General features: G+C 43.1%; 1 protein-coding gene across 1 annotated transcript in view; it reads right to left on the minus strand.

Moving 5' to 3' along the window:
* si:dkeyp-14d3.1 (transmembrane protein 132C) overlaps nt 1-18,057 on the minus strand; it is an 86,236-nt gene that overhangs the window by 39,454 nt on the left and 28,725 nt on the right. The window contains 1 exon segment of the mRNA XM_029440204.1: nt 11,528-11,674. Within this exon segment, the coding sequence (XP_029296064.1) occupies nt 11,528-11,674 (147 nt within the window).

Consider the following 18,057-nt stretch of genomic DNA (forward strand, 5'->3'; position numbering starts at 1 on the left):
GTCAGGAGGGGAATATTTCCGTTATTACATTTGTTTCTTAACTTCGTCTCGTTTGCCTCGAGGGACACAAGATGCCGTCTGTTAGCCCAGGCTCAAACTGTGGCGGATCAATTCCCAGACAACAAAATCTCATCTTGGAGCTAATGAAATGCACCACGCCAACAATTGTCTAATCAAAACTAAATTCTTTTCCGCAGAGCAACATCATTAGAGTCCATCAGCTGAAGGAGGCTCAGTGCTGTAATGGATCCCTAATGACGGCAGCTATCATCACCGGTGACCTCAGACCTTTGTGCATCAGACATCACCTTCCACTCAGTTGCACTCTGTATCCGTCTTATTCATCGCAAAGAACTCTAAATTGCAATATAATAAATTGCTACTTGTCCCGACAGTTACACTCAATTTTCCCCACATCAAAGCACTCATCTCAAACCTGGATTACAAGCATTAACCGCAGGCACCGGCCAGCAGAGCAGCTGATAACTCATCCACACACACACACACACACACACACACACACACACACACACACACACACACACACTAGGGGGCAGCAGACACTGAGCCCTGGGGCACTGATGCAAATGTGTGTGCAGATAAACTCTCCCTCCTCCCCTCCCAGGTCTACATGCTTCCCCCCTGGTTGATCTGCGGGTGACATCATGTGACCGGCCGGGCCTGCCTTTGCACCTGCAGGTGCTGTGACACTGGCAGCGCCTGTCCTCCTCGGGAAAAGTCCTTAAAGACCCGAAAAAACCTGAGGTCCTTTCAGCTCTGCCACAGTTGGCATGGCAACAGAACCTGGAGAACACACACGAGTCATTGACCAGAGGCGCCCAGACCATCAGATCAATGGTACTCTATTGCAACCTATGCTTAAACACCCCCCCACCCCCCTGTAGGGTAAAGTTAAGCTGCCACTCTGTGAGACAAAAGAAGGGTGAAAGAGTCAAAGGATCAGCTCAATATTACAGCATGTGTTTAGCAGGTCGGTGGTGAACAAGGACACAAGAGCCAGATGTCCAATGTGTTGCAACAGCAGAGCGAGATCAGGATCTTATGGGAAAGTAGTGCATAGATATTTGGGGAAGGGGGGGGGGGGGGGGGGGGCATTAGTAACTACAGCACAGACCTTTAAAACAAATGATGCTAGCAGGCAAACATGAAAACACACACATACGTAATGCATGCACACCAAATATACACACGTGTGTGTGTGTGTGTGTGTGTTGACACACTCCTGCTGTTTCACATGTGTGTACACAGCGCAGTGTTGTTTGTGTTCATTACAGTGTTGGTGCGGCTGTGTGGGTTTGTGATTGCCTCGCAGCTCAGTCTTAATGCAGTGCCGTGGATCAGAGGGGTGAGGGCTGATGATGGAGAGTCTGCTCCTGCACAACTCCTACCTTCTTAGGAGTCCTTATGAGATCCATTTAAATGACTCTCACAATAAATCTATGTTACACCCACACGTTGTCTATGCTTTTAAATGAAAACGTTACATTTCACTGCACATTTACTACTGATTATGCAGATTATTGTCTCTGTTCTAGCTGTCAAACTAAAACGGTTCAGTGCATTAGCAGCCTGTCGAAAGGCTGCCCAGTAATCACTAACAGTCAATCTGCCTCCACTTTGAACCATTTGTAACGAGGACTTGACTGCTCATTTACTGTGACGTCACAGATTCTTTGATTACTTATTGGATTCATCTTGAATTTAAAACGATATTGCACATTTGTGGATGAATAATAGTTTGTATACTGTGACAAACTTCATTCAACCTTGCCTGCTCCAGATTCTGAAGTTGCTTGACTGCCTTCAGGACTCACAATCAATCTGCATCAGAAATGTGGAAGTTTCCCTCAGAGAAAGTCTGTAAAGGCTTTTTGAAATCCCTTTGTACGCGAGCATTTACTGCACGTGGACACAATGGCGGTCTCAAGCCAATTAACAGTAAGATTAGTTACCATTTTGGATTTCTAAAACCCCTGAACAGCCATCACGGGCTCTAGGAACTGAACTAATGGACCTTTTTTTTTTTTTTTTTTAAACACACGAGTAGCATTTTACAGTTTCAAAGCGCCATATCAGCACGTCCTGCCAGTATACAACTCCCAGTCAGGAGTGCATTTAGGTATTAAGCAGAACTTAGCCCCCTTTTATGCACCGTTTAATGAGCTCAGTGCTAAATTACTACCCAAGCAATTATACACACATCAGCCCTATATTCCCACACACACACACACCGCATCCACTATACAGTACCACACATCAGCCCTATATTCCCACACACACACACACACACCGCATCCACTATACAGTACCACACATGAACAGCACATATCCAGACGGGCCATTCCATAAATCAAACTGCACATTTGTTGAAATCTGATCAGGTCCATATATATATATATATATATATATATATATATAAATAAAAGAAAAATCCTACCGGTGCATATTATACAGTAGACTTACAGCAGCAGAATTTCTCATTGATCAGCAGTTAGGGGGCGTGATGTGGACGGCCGTCTCGGCGGAGGAGAAATTAAAAAGCATTTTGTAACAGAAAAAGTGCCTCCACACACCCAGAGGCCCGTGTGTAGAAATGAGACATTGATCCATAATTGGAAGCACTCAGTCATGAAATCCAAAGACAAATTAGAGAAAGAGCGCTTTAATGGCAAACATTTACATATTCAGCAGTCATTCAAAGCACGCCTGCCAGCTTACAGCCTGTGGGAGACGGAGGGTTGATCCGGAGACTGTGAAGAGTCGAGTTAGATCACACTATGATAGACTGAGGACAAGTGTCGGATACGTCTGACTGCGTTAGCGTGAGCCGCTCGCACGGCGTGACTAAGATGCTATTGTGGCTTCGCCGCTTCTGACAGACACATCTGCTTTGAAACACATGCGGAGATGCATTAAGGTCTTTTTAATGACATCTATTCATGAATATGGTCTTGACACAAATGGCAGATTGAAGATGCTTAACTGTGGATGTCTTTTCAGTGTGACCTCCACAAGCCAAAGACAGCTGCTGCTTCGCTATCACCTGAGGTTGGAACTTGAATCACTCACATGACTCTGTCTGTGCGTGTGAGAGCGCACGCACACTCCACGTGCCTGTCTGTGCCGAAGTGTTTGCGCGTGCCGGTTCAAGGTGTAAGAGGTGATATGTACAAAGTGTGGCACCTCATCTGGAGGCATGAACATGTCCGCTGGTCCTGCCGTGTGGAGGCTCTCAGGGTGCTGCTTCTGATACCCCTGTGGCCCACTGAGGTGTACACACCGCCTGATTACGTGTCAGGGTTGGTAAGTCCTGCTAAACGGGCGAGAGGAGAAGAGAGAAGAGCCTACGGGGGCATCTTATACTTTCCCTTTGCACGTTATCAGCTGTTCAGAGTTCTGCTTTCAACCTGTTAGGCTAGGAATGATAACAGCAGACAGCAAAAGATTGCTTGTCAGTGTTCACACACACACACACACACACACACACACACACACACACACACAGGTGCTGCAGTGCAGACGAGAGGATGTGACTGGTACCGTCTCCTGTTTGTCTTGTGCTTTAGTGAATCTGCTTCTGACTGAAAGCAGAGCTGCCCGTTTGTGTTCCACATGCCGAGTTCTTCAACATCTCTTCCATCTTGCCCCCCCCCCCCCCTCCCTCGTGTTATTTCTCTTCTTTTCTAACACTGCTACCATACCTTTCTCAACAGCCCAGGGCCTGTTTTAATAGCCTTATTTAAATAGTTCTATTTTAAATATTCTCCTGTGCAGGTTAGAGAAATGAGACAGCTTTAGTGCCAGACCAGGCATTTCTATAAGTGGAATAGACTTCGGTGTAAAAGCCAATCATCTTGAAGGCCGAGCTAAACTGAGGTTAATTGGAGCCAACTGTAGGCCAAGGTTTTCCTATTCAGTTAGATACATGCGTGGGGAAGGAGCCTTTGTGAGAAGGTTCACTGGTGGTATTAAAGACAAGTGTAGCTTATTCTCACTGTTGGGTTGTCACTCATCAGACGAGAGCGTCGAATGAGAGGAAACTCACTGCAATGCAGAGTATTTGTTTAATAGACACTACAGCAATGTAATTACAAGAGAAACAACAAGGATGTTTGTGAGAAAGTCTGCAGACAATTTCATGTTTGTGCCTTCATGGCTGAGTGCTACCTGCAGCGAGCAGAGCAACACGTTTGATCTAACCACGGGTCTAAACTGTGTTCTGTCTGCTCAGACAACATAAGGAAATTTCGGCAGAGGGTACGGTCATGCATTTATTTATGGGAGAAGAGCACAGGAAATAAATCCATGCTGTGCTTATTTCAAAACAAAAGTGAACGCTGCTGATCCTTCACAGAGGGAGGATGTAAACGTAGGGAGGAGAGCCTTTATCAGCAGGGTTCCCTCTGACTCATCTCATTAATTAGTGTTTTTCATTTACTTTTTAATTAAAATCACAGATAAATGCTTCAGATTACAGCCCGGGCTTTACAGTGTAAACATGTGTACAAAAAAAGCATCAATAAAGCTTTTCATAACACTTAATGTTACCACTGGCAGGTAAGGGAAGTTGGGATGGTTGGGACGATGACTTTCAGATGGATCCCAAAACTACATTCATGCTCCCCAGTATTTTGTAACGTCATTTACAAAAGCTAGGATATCATTATTTTATACCATAAAGTTGTTACCGTGTTATTCTTCCTGGTGTAGGATAAGTGCTTTAACCTGTATGTACCTGTATGTCAGTGTATTTAAACATATTGGCAGCATATGTACGGACGACTGAAGTTTAAATCAGTGTATTCATGTTGGTCCATACAAACATTTTGAAATGAATGATCCAGAGATGAATGTGTCAGGTTGTTGTTAGATGTTTGTAATCGTGTATCAACGAACAGAAAGCAGCACAACTAAACCCGACTGGTTGTAGATGTGAGTCGTGGTGGTGCTGCAAATATGCAATTAAATGTACAAAATGCTGCACAAAAGAAATGAAGGTGAAAGAAAGAAATACATATATATATATATATATATATATATAAATGTTTAGAGCTATAGAATTGTACTTGTACTTATTATATTAAGTTTTTTTTTTAAGCAATTGCACTGTAACCACACACACACACACACACAGAACATCTCTGATAATGCAACGCACAATCTAATCCTCAAGGGGATTAAACTCTAAAAGCAGGATATTCACTCATAAACCTTTATAAATCTAAAACACATGCGAACCTCAATCTGTCTCCTGCGCTTGCACACACACTATTTACTACGTCTAATACATCCACAGCCTCCACCATGCCGTGAGTGGAGTCAAAATGAAACAATCAAACGGCTCCTCTATATCATTGACAGAACTATTCAGCTGCACCAGGTGAAGCCTTTAACAATGGCTACCTTTGCACAGTCACAGCGCCTTGGTGCAGATGTATACAGTAAAGATCACACCTTCCTCATTGAGTGTTATTTCTGTGTGATTGGTGGACTGGGGAAAAGTGCAATGAGGCACACCGGGACATTATTTCCCCACATTGTTTCCAGCCCGAGCAGTCAGATGTAATCTGGGCTGACTGCTGTAATCAGCTGGCTGTCCTGGAGAGACAGAATGTGCCACATCTCTGCTCCGGTCCTGATAAAGGAAACCAAAGTACATCTATTCTATTCGGTACAATTTGAATTTCCACCAACCTTACAATGTGGCACCTAATAACAACCCCAGCGTTCACTCTTCGATCGTCTGGGCTGTCCCGTGCATCGATCGCACGTCATTTCTGTTATTAAGAGATGACTGAGGAAACAGAGCCGTGTAGATAAGTGTGCATTAGTTAATAGTTGCAGTGAAGCTCCAGTGAGAGTGTTTACGGTAAATGGAGGCCAGTTGGAGTACGGCTGATTCATTATTAAGGGTGTTAGTATTAAGACTGTCAAGTTAACATTCCAGTTTGGCCTTAATGCAATTGGGACATTTCAGCTTTGCTTTATGCAGCATTACGGCTGTGAGCCTCATTCTCAGGGCGACTGCATATGTTTTTTAAAAACTGCACAAATGGAGAGGATTTAGAAAGTAATTTGAAATCAAGTTTGAAAGGACAGAAATAGCTCCGACCTGCTCAGACTGTGTCTCTCACCATCAGTCTAACTAGACCTTTTCAAAACATTTATTAAAGACCCAAAGATATCAGAGAAAGACATTTTAATACAGAAAAATAAAAAATCAGGAGCTTTGCGCAGGAAAAAAGTGATGCTGGGTCCTTTGTTTCATTACAGTTTTGCAGTAAATGTCACAAACTATAAATAATTATGTTCTTAAAGGTTCTCTAGACTTTGAAAAATAGATAAATGGTGTGAGGTCGCTGGCAAATCTTACCCGTTATTACATAGCTGTGTGATTTCTTTCCCTCTGGGATCCCTCACCATTCACTTGGAGGAGATTTACAAGCTTGCTTTAAAGGAAGAGTCATGTATCTTTATAGCTAAATTAATGTACGTTGAATTCAATTATATTAATCCCAACTCTATGATTTAATGTAAAACAGGCCGCGATGAGGCTGTTTGAAGTTTGGAAAATTAAAAAAGTTATTTAAATATATGTGATCCCCCCGTCCCCTCCTCCCTGCCCCCCCATCCGTCCCCTTCGCTTGGACTTGCTCTTTTGTGGCTGAAGGAGTGGACTGCCTGCTGTCCCTCTGCTGGCCGTGACGTGGGGGATTAATGAAGCGGTGGCTCACGAGGAAGATCCATCTGCACCCAGACAGTCTTAATGAACTACCAAGGCCCAGACGTGGCACTCTTACTGAGGCCTCTACTTACGGCTTATGACATGCTGAGGAAGCAGGACCGCTTTTGTTTTTGGATGGACTCGCCTTTAATGGTGACAAAGTGAACTTTTCAATCTACCCGAGTGCATTTCAGCCAGTATTGTGTCTACACAGAGCAATGCTGTCCCTTTCTATAGGGACTCATTCTGATGTATCTGATATACTGCAGCACCATCACTGACAATCACATCCTGAAAAAGGCACCATGCTCCCTCCAAAATATGATGGAAGGTTGAAAAATGATCTGCATATAATGTGGCTGTAAATGCACGCTTACGAGCCGAGAGTGTCGTCTCTCATCACGCAGGCTGATACGAAAGATATAAAGTGTATAGACAGTAAAGGGGAAACTATGCTCTGCTTATATTAAGACTTAAAGAGTATACTTTTAGTCATTTTGCATCCCTTTGTGATTGTTTTGAATCATACATCGAACCCCTAAAGTGCAACATATTGTCCTTAATAGAGCCCCGTGTCTCCGGCCTGGTGTGTCATATGATTGCACCGTTCAGGGGCGGGGTGGAGTGAACAGTCAATTAATTTTAGATAAGAACATCCATCTCATTAATGCATATGTTAAACAGCCATCAATAATCCATCAATTAATGAATGAGTCTTTACTGTACATCCTCCCACAGATGAGCAGAATCCAGCTCTTCCAAGAGGTCTTTATGAAAACCAGAAGCTTTTGTTATTCAGTCTGATTTGGCAATAAATGCCTACAGCTTTGAAGTAATGTGTGTGACCCAGCATGCAGTGCAACTGGAGCAGATCAGTTTTTTTTCCATTCAAACATATCGTGACAAAATCCCAGACAGCTATGAACTCATTATTGCACATTCAATAGATTTCTTTTATTGAATTGAAAAGAAGTGACATCATCTGTTTGGTGGCGTTTCCTTCAGGGTGAGTTCAGCTCTGTTATGTTCAGTCTCCTCAGTATTGTTTTTAATACGCCGGATGCCTAATTACATGCCTAAATGTAACGTTATGATGCCACCAGTGAGAGAAAGTGTGCAGGTTTGTATCACCACAGCAAGATTCCAGTGTCTGCAGGGCTGACAAACACATTAAAAATATGCCTGAAAACAATGTATTGTGTGAAGAATATGCCGTGGTTGGAGCATCAGCTGTGAATGGGGAAGAAAGGAGTGGCTCAGCTGGCCGGCGTGAGCAGCTTCGAGGGAATGAGTGAACCTGCACATGGAGTAGGGCCACACCTGACCCATCGGTATCATCGTGCTCTCCAGCTTGCAGGGGGACTGTGCTCGCATCGTGGCACACATGCTCACAGGCACGCTTCAATTAGCGGTGCCACACACATCATTCACTGACACTTAAGTCCAGTCTGCAGTCTATGGTGCCGTGTCAACGATCCATCTGTACCACAGCTGACAGTCTGAGCTGCGACTCCAATTTTCAGTCTGAGTGTGTGTCAAGATGAAAATCCAACCGCAGTGCAATCCTGAGAGTAGTTTCTGATGACATATATGTTTGCTGGTGTCATTAGCTCATTGACTAACAGCTGCTAAACCCTGGGCAGCTGAGGCACTCCTACGCCTCCATCCAAAGACTTGCTTTAGATGTGCAGATCATAGATTGTGTATAATGATGGACGACATGACAGTTCCCCAACAAAGTGAAGGCGAAACATCTGGATGGCTGGTGGCTGGATGCAGTGCAGGTCATAAATGTGAGATGTCATGATGGAGCGCTGTGATTAACAGCTGCTCAGAAGCCACAGAGGCTGAGGAGTCGTACGTAGGATAAACGTATATACAAGATATTTACATACAGTCTGTGGTTCATAGCAGACACACAGATGATGTCGTCGAACATGTGTACATGTTATCATAGATGTATTTTAAGAGGCAGCTTCAATATGGCATATAGCAACCATATTTTTCAGAAGTGTGTATCTGGCAAGCTTTTTTTTTTTTAAAGATAAGGAAACGCAATTACAAATAAAAAGCATCCAAAAGTCGAGGTGGTTACTTCTCTAATAAATTGTACTTTTAGGAAAAAGGGCTCTTGAGAATAGCAGCAAATGTGCACAAAGGGATAATCATGTTCATTAAATTACAAACAAATGCAAACAGGATGCAGATGGTTCTGACCTGCTGCATTCACACACACACACACACGCACACACACCTCATCCTTCTGTCCTCAAGGAAAGGAGCAGGAAAGAAGAAAGCGGGCTGAATGACAGCTCAGCAGATGAGATAGTCTAATCCCCTTCTAAAAGAGCTTCATTGAAATGACTGAGAGCGGGGAGGACAAGACGAAAAGAAAAATTGGAGCATTGTGTATTGTAAAGCCATCACGGGGCGTCTTTGGTCTTCTCTGTGAAGTGACTTTGACAGCTTTGGGGATTAAGGAGCAGTCCATCGTACATGGCCCAAACAGCAGGGATTAGACTAAATATGTTCATTCTCGTCTCTGGCTCCTTCACTTAGTAAATCAATAAAACATTATTTCTCTACTGTAACAGCGCACATGTGTGTGGGAGACAAAGCAGAGAGAAACAGATCTGCATGAAGGGGGAGAACGGCTCCCGTTGCTGCTCACCGCTGCAGTTTGTTAAAAGCTCCTTTTTTTTTAATGTTGTTCAAGATGCTGCAGCTCCGCTTACAGGCATAATGTATCACCTCCAACACTCACGGGAGGCTTATTGTTAAAGGCCCAAAATTCAACCTGGACTCCCTCGGCCGGCCTCCTCACATATTCAGGTCGGAAAGTAGTGTTTGGGGATTTTAAAAGAAAATATTATTCGACAAAAAGAAACACCTTAAACACGTTCTTGCTTCCATGTTTCCATTTCCAAAGAAACTGCTGACATCAAGCTTCTCGCTAAAACCCACAAATAAAATGGTTCGAACTGTACGGCAACATTATACATGTGCTTTTCCGGTCTCATTCAGTCACAATATTCTGACTATTATTTGATATAATAAAGATATTCTGCAGCCCTGTGTAATTTCAGGCAGCCGGTAGCTTTCTGTTTGTAAGACGAAGCTGTCAAAACGTATTATACGAGTGAACTGAAGGTCTGACAAGAAGTTCCAGCGAGGAGGCGACTTTCAGCTCCTTTTTTGAAATCGACTGCACATAAAAATGTCAACCAAAGTTGTGCTGTATGTTCAGAGGAAATATTAAACCCACGTAAAGAAAGATGAGATGTGAGTGTAACTTTCTGCTGGGCGGAAAGTAAAAGCTCTGCAGCATCACACAACAAATTACCGTACGAGACGTCTATTAAAGAAAATCTTTATTTGCCGCTTCTCCTTTTGCAGCTACTCAAACATATATCTTTGTTAAACGCGCCGCGTGCGTCGCAGTTACACTGTAATCATTCCTCGTAAGTGATCCACTAATAGCAGCATGTCGAGACAAATCTCTACACCAACAGATTCACATCATGTTTCATGGACTGCCGTACCCTTAAATAGCCCCATGCACAACTTTGATTAAAAGTTGCAGCTGCGATGTCAAGTGTTATTTTAAGGGAGTAGTTTAGAACTTTTGAAGTGGAACGAAAGCTAAAGAGCAAATAAGTGGAGCATTACCCAAATCTGCCTCTAATCCATAATATAACACCTGTCACTAGAAAGTTTGATCATTAAAAACTTCTTCCTGATCCGAGAAGGAAAAACCATTAAAACACACAAAGGCCTTCGATCAGCACTTAATTAACACGGCAACCTTTTTGCCGAGTGCTGGCAATCACTTCCCTATCTGCCAGATTAGTTTAAGGACTTGAATACAGATAGGAAATGACCAAAACAACTTTGAGGATCTGGCAGCGGAGAAAATAAGTATGCAAATAAAAAATAAAAAGGGAGATGGAGGGAGGGAAGGGATAGGATGGAGAGAGTCCGATAACTTCTCCCGCCCCACAGTGATCTCAACAGACACATCCCATGGCTCTTATGAGCAGTCAAGTGTGTCATTCGAGAGAACGTCCTTTAGATCCTTCACATTATCTCCTGCAAGATGTGAACAACGAGAGGAAGCAATTTCTAAAATGACGGTAATGTAGGGAACAGAACAAGGTAAGTGACGGGGATAGCTCAATGGTCGAGTATCAAAAGAGTGAGAGACAGCAGCCGCTGGTAAATGCAGGTTATAATTTATATTTACTTCACTACATCGGTACAGAACGAGTCTTCAATTGAAATATTGTACATGCAAAATTAAAAGCTGCAATCATTTATGGTTTTATATAAATAATGGGGAAAAGGACATCCAGTTCTGCACTTCCCTTCAACTCTGTGGGGAATTGAAGCATCTTTCAGTTCATTGTTTTGGTTTTATGGTGCGCAACTTTAATGTTTTTGATTCGCTCTCACTCTCGTTAAACGTGTTTGGCAGCTCTGCTGAACCCGCTGTGTGCTACCTGTCAGCATCACATCGCAGACAGACAACATTAGCTGGTGATGATAGTGAAACATTTAGCAGCTAAAGAGCCAGATGTGTCTCTCTGGAGTCGGTGGAGACCAGATCAGAGCTTAAAGAAGAGAGAGTATGTATGAGCAGCTGTTTCCTACAAGATAATAATCTGTCAATGTTGTGTTTCGTTGTGACCAAAGTGACCAAACATATCGTTTCATGCAGTTGCAAAAGTAACCGATCAAACTTCCAAGACAAATGTGGTGAGTGTTAGTAATGTATGTTCTGACCTTTGCTGATCGTAGCCGGACTCCTTCCTGCGGCAGTGGAGAGTCACCACTCGGTGGCCTTCGCTCCTCACATCCTGGCTAACGATCCACTGAGTGGGATTGCTGGGACGAGCCCCAAGAAACGTCACTCCTTCTTTCAACTTCACTCTGTGGAGAAAGAAAAGACAAGTTTAGGAACGTATGAGGCTGAGAGATTCTAATTCTGTTACCAAGAAAACCCTCATTTCAATGTGCCATATCCAGTCGATCCATGCATGGCAGCTGCGCCCAGACAGACAATTACTTTTTTTTTTGTCATTCTGTCTAGCAATACATTGTCCAGATGCTTCACTGCACTGTCTTGTCTTCAGAAGATGTCCCAGCTGTTATCTTTTGTTATGATCTTGCTGTTTTTAGTCGACAATTGGATGTTTTAAACATGTGTTATCTTGTGTGTTGCACCGGTCAATCTAATAACCAAATCACAGCAAACACCTGCTCCTTTAATGTGCAGTTTGACAATCGTTGCTAAAAAAATATATATGTTTTGACTCCAAATAGATCTTAAAGCTAAATGAACTTGTCAAAAAGTAACTTTCTTCATCCTTCTTCATCCGTGGTGAATGTGCCATAGAACGAGGGGGGTGTATAAGTGAGATGTGATCGTCCTGTTACACAACTCCTCTCCCTCCTTTACCTCCCTCAGTGATAGATACACTCACTCGCTGTCTGAAAAGGACATTATGAAAAGGTTTCTTTGACTGCGGCAAAATTACAACATCTATGTCCTTGGCTCAGTGGACTACAAAGGAGGATAAAAAACTGTAAATGAAAAACTCTTACACAAAACCCATATTGTAAAGTGTATCCACAGACGCTGGTCTAAGACTATACGTGTGAGAGTGTTGACATAAAATAGATTAAGACTAACGTTCCACAACATGTGAACTGTGTCATTTTGTCTCAGGGTGACTGCGAAGTTTCAGGATTGAAGAGACGACTAAATTATAAAAGAAGGCCTAATCACTCTCACTATCTAATCTATACCAGGTTGGCGGATAGGACTTTGCTTTCCTCTTGAATTTGCTGCTGCACTTTAACATGCACTATGCGATTGCCTGTCTGTATGCCAATGAATATATATGCCGTTTCCAGTCGAGCTTCTTTCTTTGATGTAATGTCATGTTGTGATGGGAGTTAAATGCAAAGTGAAAATAGGTAATATGACAGATGGTATGCTTCCCCTCTATATAGGAATAAAGATTAACACTACACCTAAGGGTCAACCTGAATGAGTGTGTGCACACGCCATGTGTGTATGAGTGTAATCATCTTTTGGTGTTGCAGGCTTTCTAATGTGATTCAAAGTATTTTTGCCAGCTGCTTCCCTCTCTGTGCGAATGCGAATGAAAGCCTACAGACATTTATATTCTGCAATAACATCACATGTTTAGTCTTATGATCCGACAACAGTATTTTTTGTCCTTTTTAGATGAGATCAGTGTCCGTGTTGGCAATCGTAATCTTAAATTCTTGCCATGACTTGGCTGAGAGACTAAATGATGGACCATGACCAATCATGTTGCCTTCTTTCACAATTCCTGTGAAGAGGACTGTAAGGTTATGGTTACAGCAACACCAGGAAATATTGTGTTTCTGAATGAAAGCGTTCTTTCACTAAACAGAGAAGTTGGTTCCTTTGCAGTCGGCAGAAAGAGGTGAGCAGCAGGTGATGCTGCACGCACAGCTGTGACTCGTTTGGTTTAATGCTCCTGACCAGAGGGTGATGATTAAAAGGTAACAGGTTTATGAAATTAAAACATCTCATATTTATAGTTGTGTACTGGGAAGCGCTCTGTGAACATAATGGTTCATAACGAGAAGTTTTCTGGACAGGAGAGGGACAAACAAATCCTTCGTCTTTGTGTTTTTGTCTTAACGTCACAAGTCAGTCCAAATTCTGCGTTATTTGTCTTCCACTTCGACCACACTACTCAGCAAAAAGGAGCAATTGTCACACCCAACGTTCATTTTCGGCCTGGGGTGTTATCGAGCAACTCAACTGGCTCCTCTGCGTTAAAAGGAGCCAGTTGAGGTGGTTCGGGCATCTAGTAAGGATGCCACCTGGGCGCCTCCCTAGGGAGGTGTTCAAGGCACGTCCAGCTGGGAGGAGACCCCGGGGAAGACCCAGGACTCGGTGGAGAGATTATATCTCCTCACTGGACTGGGAACGCCTCGGGATCCCCCAGTCAGAGCTGGAGGATGTGGCCCGGAGAAGGGAAGATTGGGATTCCTTACTGGAGCTGCTGCCCCCGCCACCCGAACCCCGATAAGCGGTAGACGATGGATGGATGGTGTTATCGAGCAGATGTCACTATAGAGCGAGCAAAGGAAGATGATCAAATAATTGCTTCAGTAATGCAAACTAGAACGGCCCTCGGAGAGTGCGGACATCCGCTAACACCGACGTTGCATGCATGTGCTCCTCGGATGGTCCCATTTCCAGAGTTGGGAATGGACATAAACACTGTAAAGAAGACGTGTTATGAGCCATCAATCCAACATTTACTTTCGTCCGCCATGTTTCTGCGTGATATGACTTCAACTCAGCAAGCTGTGTGCATCCACGAGGATTTGGAAAAAAAAGTTGGGAACTCATTTTTCTAATTATTCGGACACCACATGAATTTTATTGAAAGGTGGAAAATTATTTGTTTATCCGCCACAGGATTCAAATCTGCTCTGACATTTAATGGCTCCTTTAACTGAAGGCAACAAGAACCAGCTTGCTAAACTTTAAACCTATTGTAAAAGCAGGAAATCACTAAATGGAAGATCCATCCTCAGGTGAGGGTGAAAAGGAAGTGCTGAGGAGGAACTTACTTGGAGCACTTGAAACACAAAGAGCTCATGCACAGTCCTCCTCGAGGTCCCAGCGGGAGCAGCGGGGTCTTGTATCTGGTTTCTTTACACTCCAGTGATCAGGATGTCTATCAGTGCTTTCCAGTGACGCTTCAGAATGTTTTAAACACAGTGGAGTCTCACAGGACAGCCAATCATTACTCCACAGACCATATCCCAGCTTTCTGAGTAGATGTTAGAGTACGGTTGAAGTGTCTTTTATTGGCTTAACGGTCAATTTGGACTTGTAACCAGCCAGCATATGAGTCTCCTGCAGGTTAAATAACAGTCATCTGTTGACTATTCATGTTGTATAGAAACATCTATCTTCTGATCGAACAGCTCTAACTGACATTTACTCAATTACTGTATTTAAGCACACATCTGAGACACTTACGCTTCTACTCGAATACATTCTAGAGGGAAATGTTGTACTTTTACCTCCTCTACATTTATCATCCAGCTAAAGTTACTTTCCAGATAAACATTTTATCCGTCAAACATGTGATCAGTTGTTAAAATGAGCTCTACCTTGACTACATCCAGATGCCACTGAGGCTGCGATGAAGCAGAAACACAATTCCAATAATAAATATAAAACTTAGATTGGAGCCATTTTGCATTTTGTGTACTTCAACCTTTAGGTACAATTTGTAGGTTGGATTTTGAATGCAAGAGTTCCACTGTCAAAATGAATGTTTGCCAAAGTATTTATTAAACAACATGCGTGATTCAAACAGATTAAGAGTCGACAGTCGTCATCTGTATTTGGGCACATTGGTGCTTTAAGCTAAATGTTCACTGGGGCATGCTCACAATGCAACATGCCCAGAATGGCAGTTCTCACATGGTGATGCTTAGCAGGAATAATGTTTACCATCATCACTATCATAGTTTAACATATTGGCATGCTCATATTTGTTAATATTAAAGTTTTAATTTTAATTTTTTTAGGTTTTGCAGGTATTTCATCACAAACTGAATTATAACCTCACGATGTCGCGAGATGAAAGGTCAGGGGGTCACCAAAGTTATTACTGTTCATCCTGAGGAGGACAGGTATGTCTGAACCAAATTTCATGGCAATCCATCCAATAGTTTTCGAGACATGATCACCAAAGTCATAATGATTCATTGCCTGTGGACCACGAATGTCTGTAAAATTGGGTGCCAATCCTTCAAGTCGACATAGAAAATGAGATATTTCACTGAATAAGTGAAATATCTGACCTACAGGTTACACTACAGGAAATGTCAGAAGATCACCAGGACTCATGCCCTGGGGACCTTGGATATCTGTGCAAAATGTCAAGTTAATCCACCCAGTATTTGCGTTTCTGGAGGAAAAGTCAAGGTATCAGCAACATCTGTAGGATTCATCTTCTGGGAACCATGAATAACTGAGATATTTGTTGGTGGCCCGACACACCATCCCACCAATGATCATTGCCAAACTTCAAGCCATGCCGCTCGTGTGGCTAATAAAAAGTCTTATACACTGTAGAAAGTGTGATTTATGCTTCATATAGCTTCATCTTAATCTTACTGTCCCGTGTACACTTGTAATACAACTCAACTGTATCACTCTGTTGTGTGACAGTCCAGGACAGAAATAAAGAGTGAAGTGAAGGGAAAGCCAGACAAAGACTGTGTACAACTCTCCTCCAAATATGACCAGCCGACACTCCTCTTGAAAATGGAAGAGGGAACACTTTATATCAGTACGCTTGGGCTCTCCTCGATCTCTGAATAGGTCTCCTGTGAAGCCACAGAGCTACAATGGAGACTGAATGTTCTAAATGCCAATCATTACCCAACTAGAGGGGAAGTAAACATACAACAGACCACAAAAGGGAAGAAGGGGAAAAAGGGAACATTGTTGATCTGAAACACTAAATGTAACTCCTCAAAACTGTGAGAAATCCTAAGAGAACCGGACGAGTATTCATCGGCACCGAAGTAAGTCTGAGCCAAACTGAGCAGAACAAAGAGGAAGTGAGTGCAGGTAGTGGCGAGGCAATCAGAGAGCACACGGTGATCCACTCTGGATCCTTATGCCATTTCATGTCATCACGACCCTTTCTTGGATAAAAAGAAAATTATGTTTTAACTACTCTATATTTTATCCTCTTATTCTTTTTCTCTCTCAACTTTGTCTCTGTACGCTCTCTCTCTACCGCCCTCAAACATGATTGAATGCTTGGACTCCTCAAGGGCTCCCTTAATAAACAGTGATGAGATAAGTAGGAGAGCTACTTCTCAGAGAGGCAGTGAAAGGAATAAACATTTTCGGGGGGAAATCCAATAAGGTCGAGGCTGGACGGCAAAGGGAGTCCCCAACCAGTGCTTCGTGTCCCGCGACCTTGGCTGCTCTCTAGTTACCTCTGTGGCCTGCTTCCATCTGGCTCTGTTGGGCTGCCCCTGGCTCACATGCATCACAGGGTTTGGTGACCTCGTCTGACCATTTCGATCCATTGACTCCTCTGAGGACCATATGCATCAACAATCAGGAGCTCCCGGAGGAAGCGATTCACGTTTTATTGTGCCATTCCGCCTACATAAACAGTGTGCAGAGAATACAACAGCTCAGTGGGGAATGGCGGGGAAAAGAGAGAAGTTGCAGTGTGGAGGAATGGCAGAGAGTCAGCAGGACGGTACTTTGCAATGGTTTGTGGTTGACTGCTAATGGAACTGTGTAAAGCACCGCACTCATCTACGAGTCTGCTGCTTCACAGACCATAAATGCCGCAAGAGCAGACACTGGAACGAACGCACACACCCATACACAGTGGCAAGAAAAAATAAATCAAGCCAAACGCCTACACTACAATTCCAAAGCGACACATCAACACAGACTTATTTCATTTCAGCAATGTACAATAAGACATTGAAACTTTTGCAAAGTCGTAAAAAATGTTCATTGCTTTTCTACTGAGTGTATGCATGTAGTCCTGTCTTAATAAATGTGTGTTATCATTGATGCATTTACCCTACCAACCCTCCCTCTTAGCTATTGAGCTGGACAACATTGAGCTGGGGTATGCTTGCTCATTAATGTATGTACGTTAGGTAGCCACGTTAACTGCAAGGCTCTGAGGATGGCAATGTCGGTTTGTTGGTCCACCACTTTGGTACTGGAAGGACTGCAATGACATTTTGGACCGATTTCCATGATGCCAACTCGATGAATCCCAATTACCTACCTCTGACTTTTCATCTAATGCCACCAAAAGGTAAAATGATGTATATAAATTGTCCTGTGAAATATCTCAGCATCTACAAGATGGATAGTCACAACATTTTGTACAGATGTTCATGTCCTACTGACTTTGGTGATGGTGACTCCCAGAGTGTGTGGAGGAATTCCACAACGAGTGACCGAGAATGTGACATCCTAAAGATCACAATCCTGGAATTGCACAGAAGAATCAAAGGCAAGAAAATCAGCACTAGAGTAGGTCTGCGGTGGACATGTGCTTCGAATGTCCCCGCCCGTTGTAGCGAGTGAGGGGAATCTGCCTGTAGGGAAACAGGCAAGCTTGCAGAGTGGGAGCCTTAATCAATCAATGTAGATACATTCAAAACACATTTACAGCGGGATATTTGTGTGATTTAAACAGCAAATTCCGCTTCACTAAACACGACAAACA

Source organism: Cottoperca gobio, chromosome 9 (genome assembly GCF_900634415.1).
Source record: "Cottoperca gobio chromosome 9, fCotGob3.1, whole genome shotgun sequence".
NCBI lineage: Eukaryota > Metazoa > Chordata > Actinopteri > Perciformes > Bovichtidae > Cottoperca > Cottoperca gobio.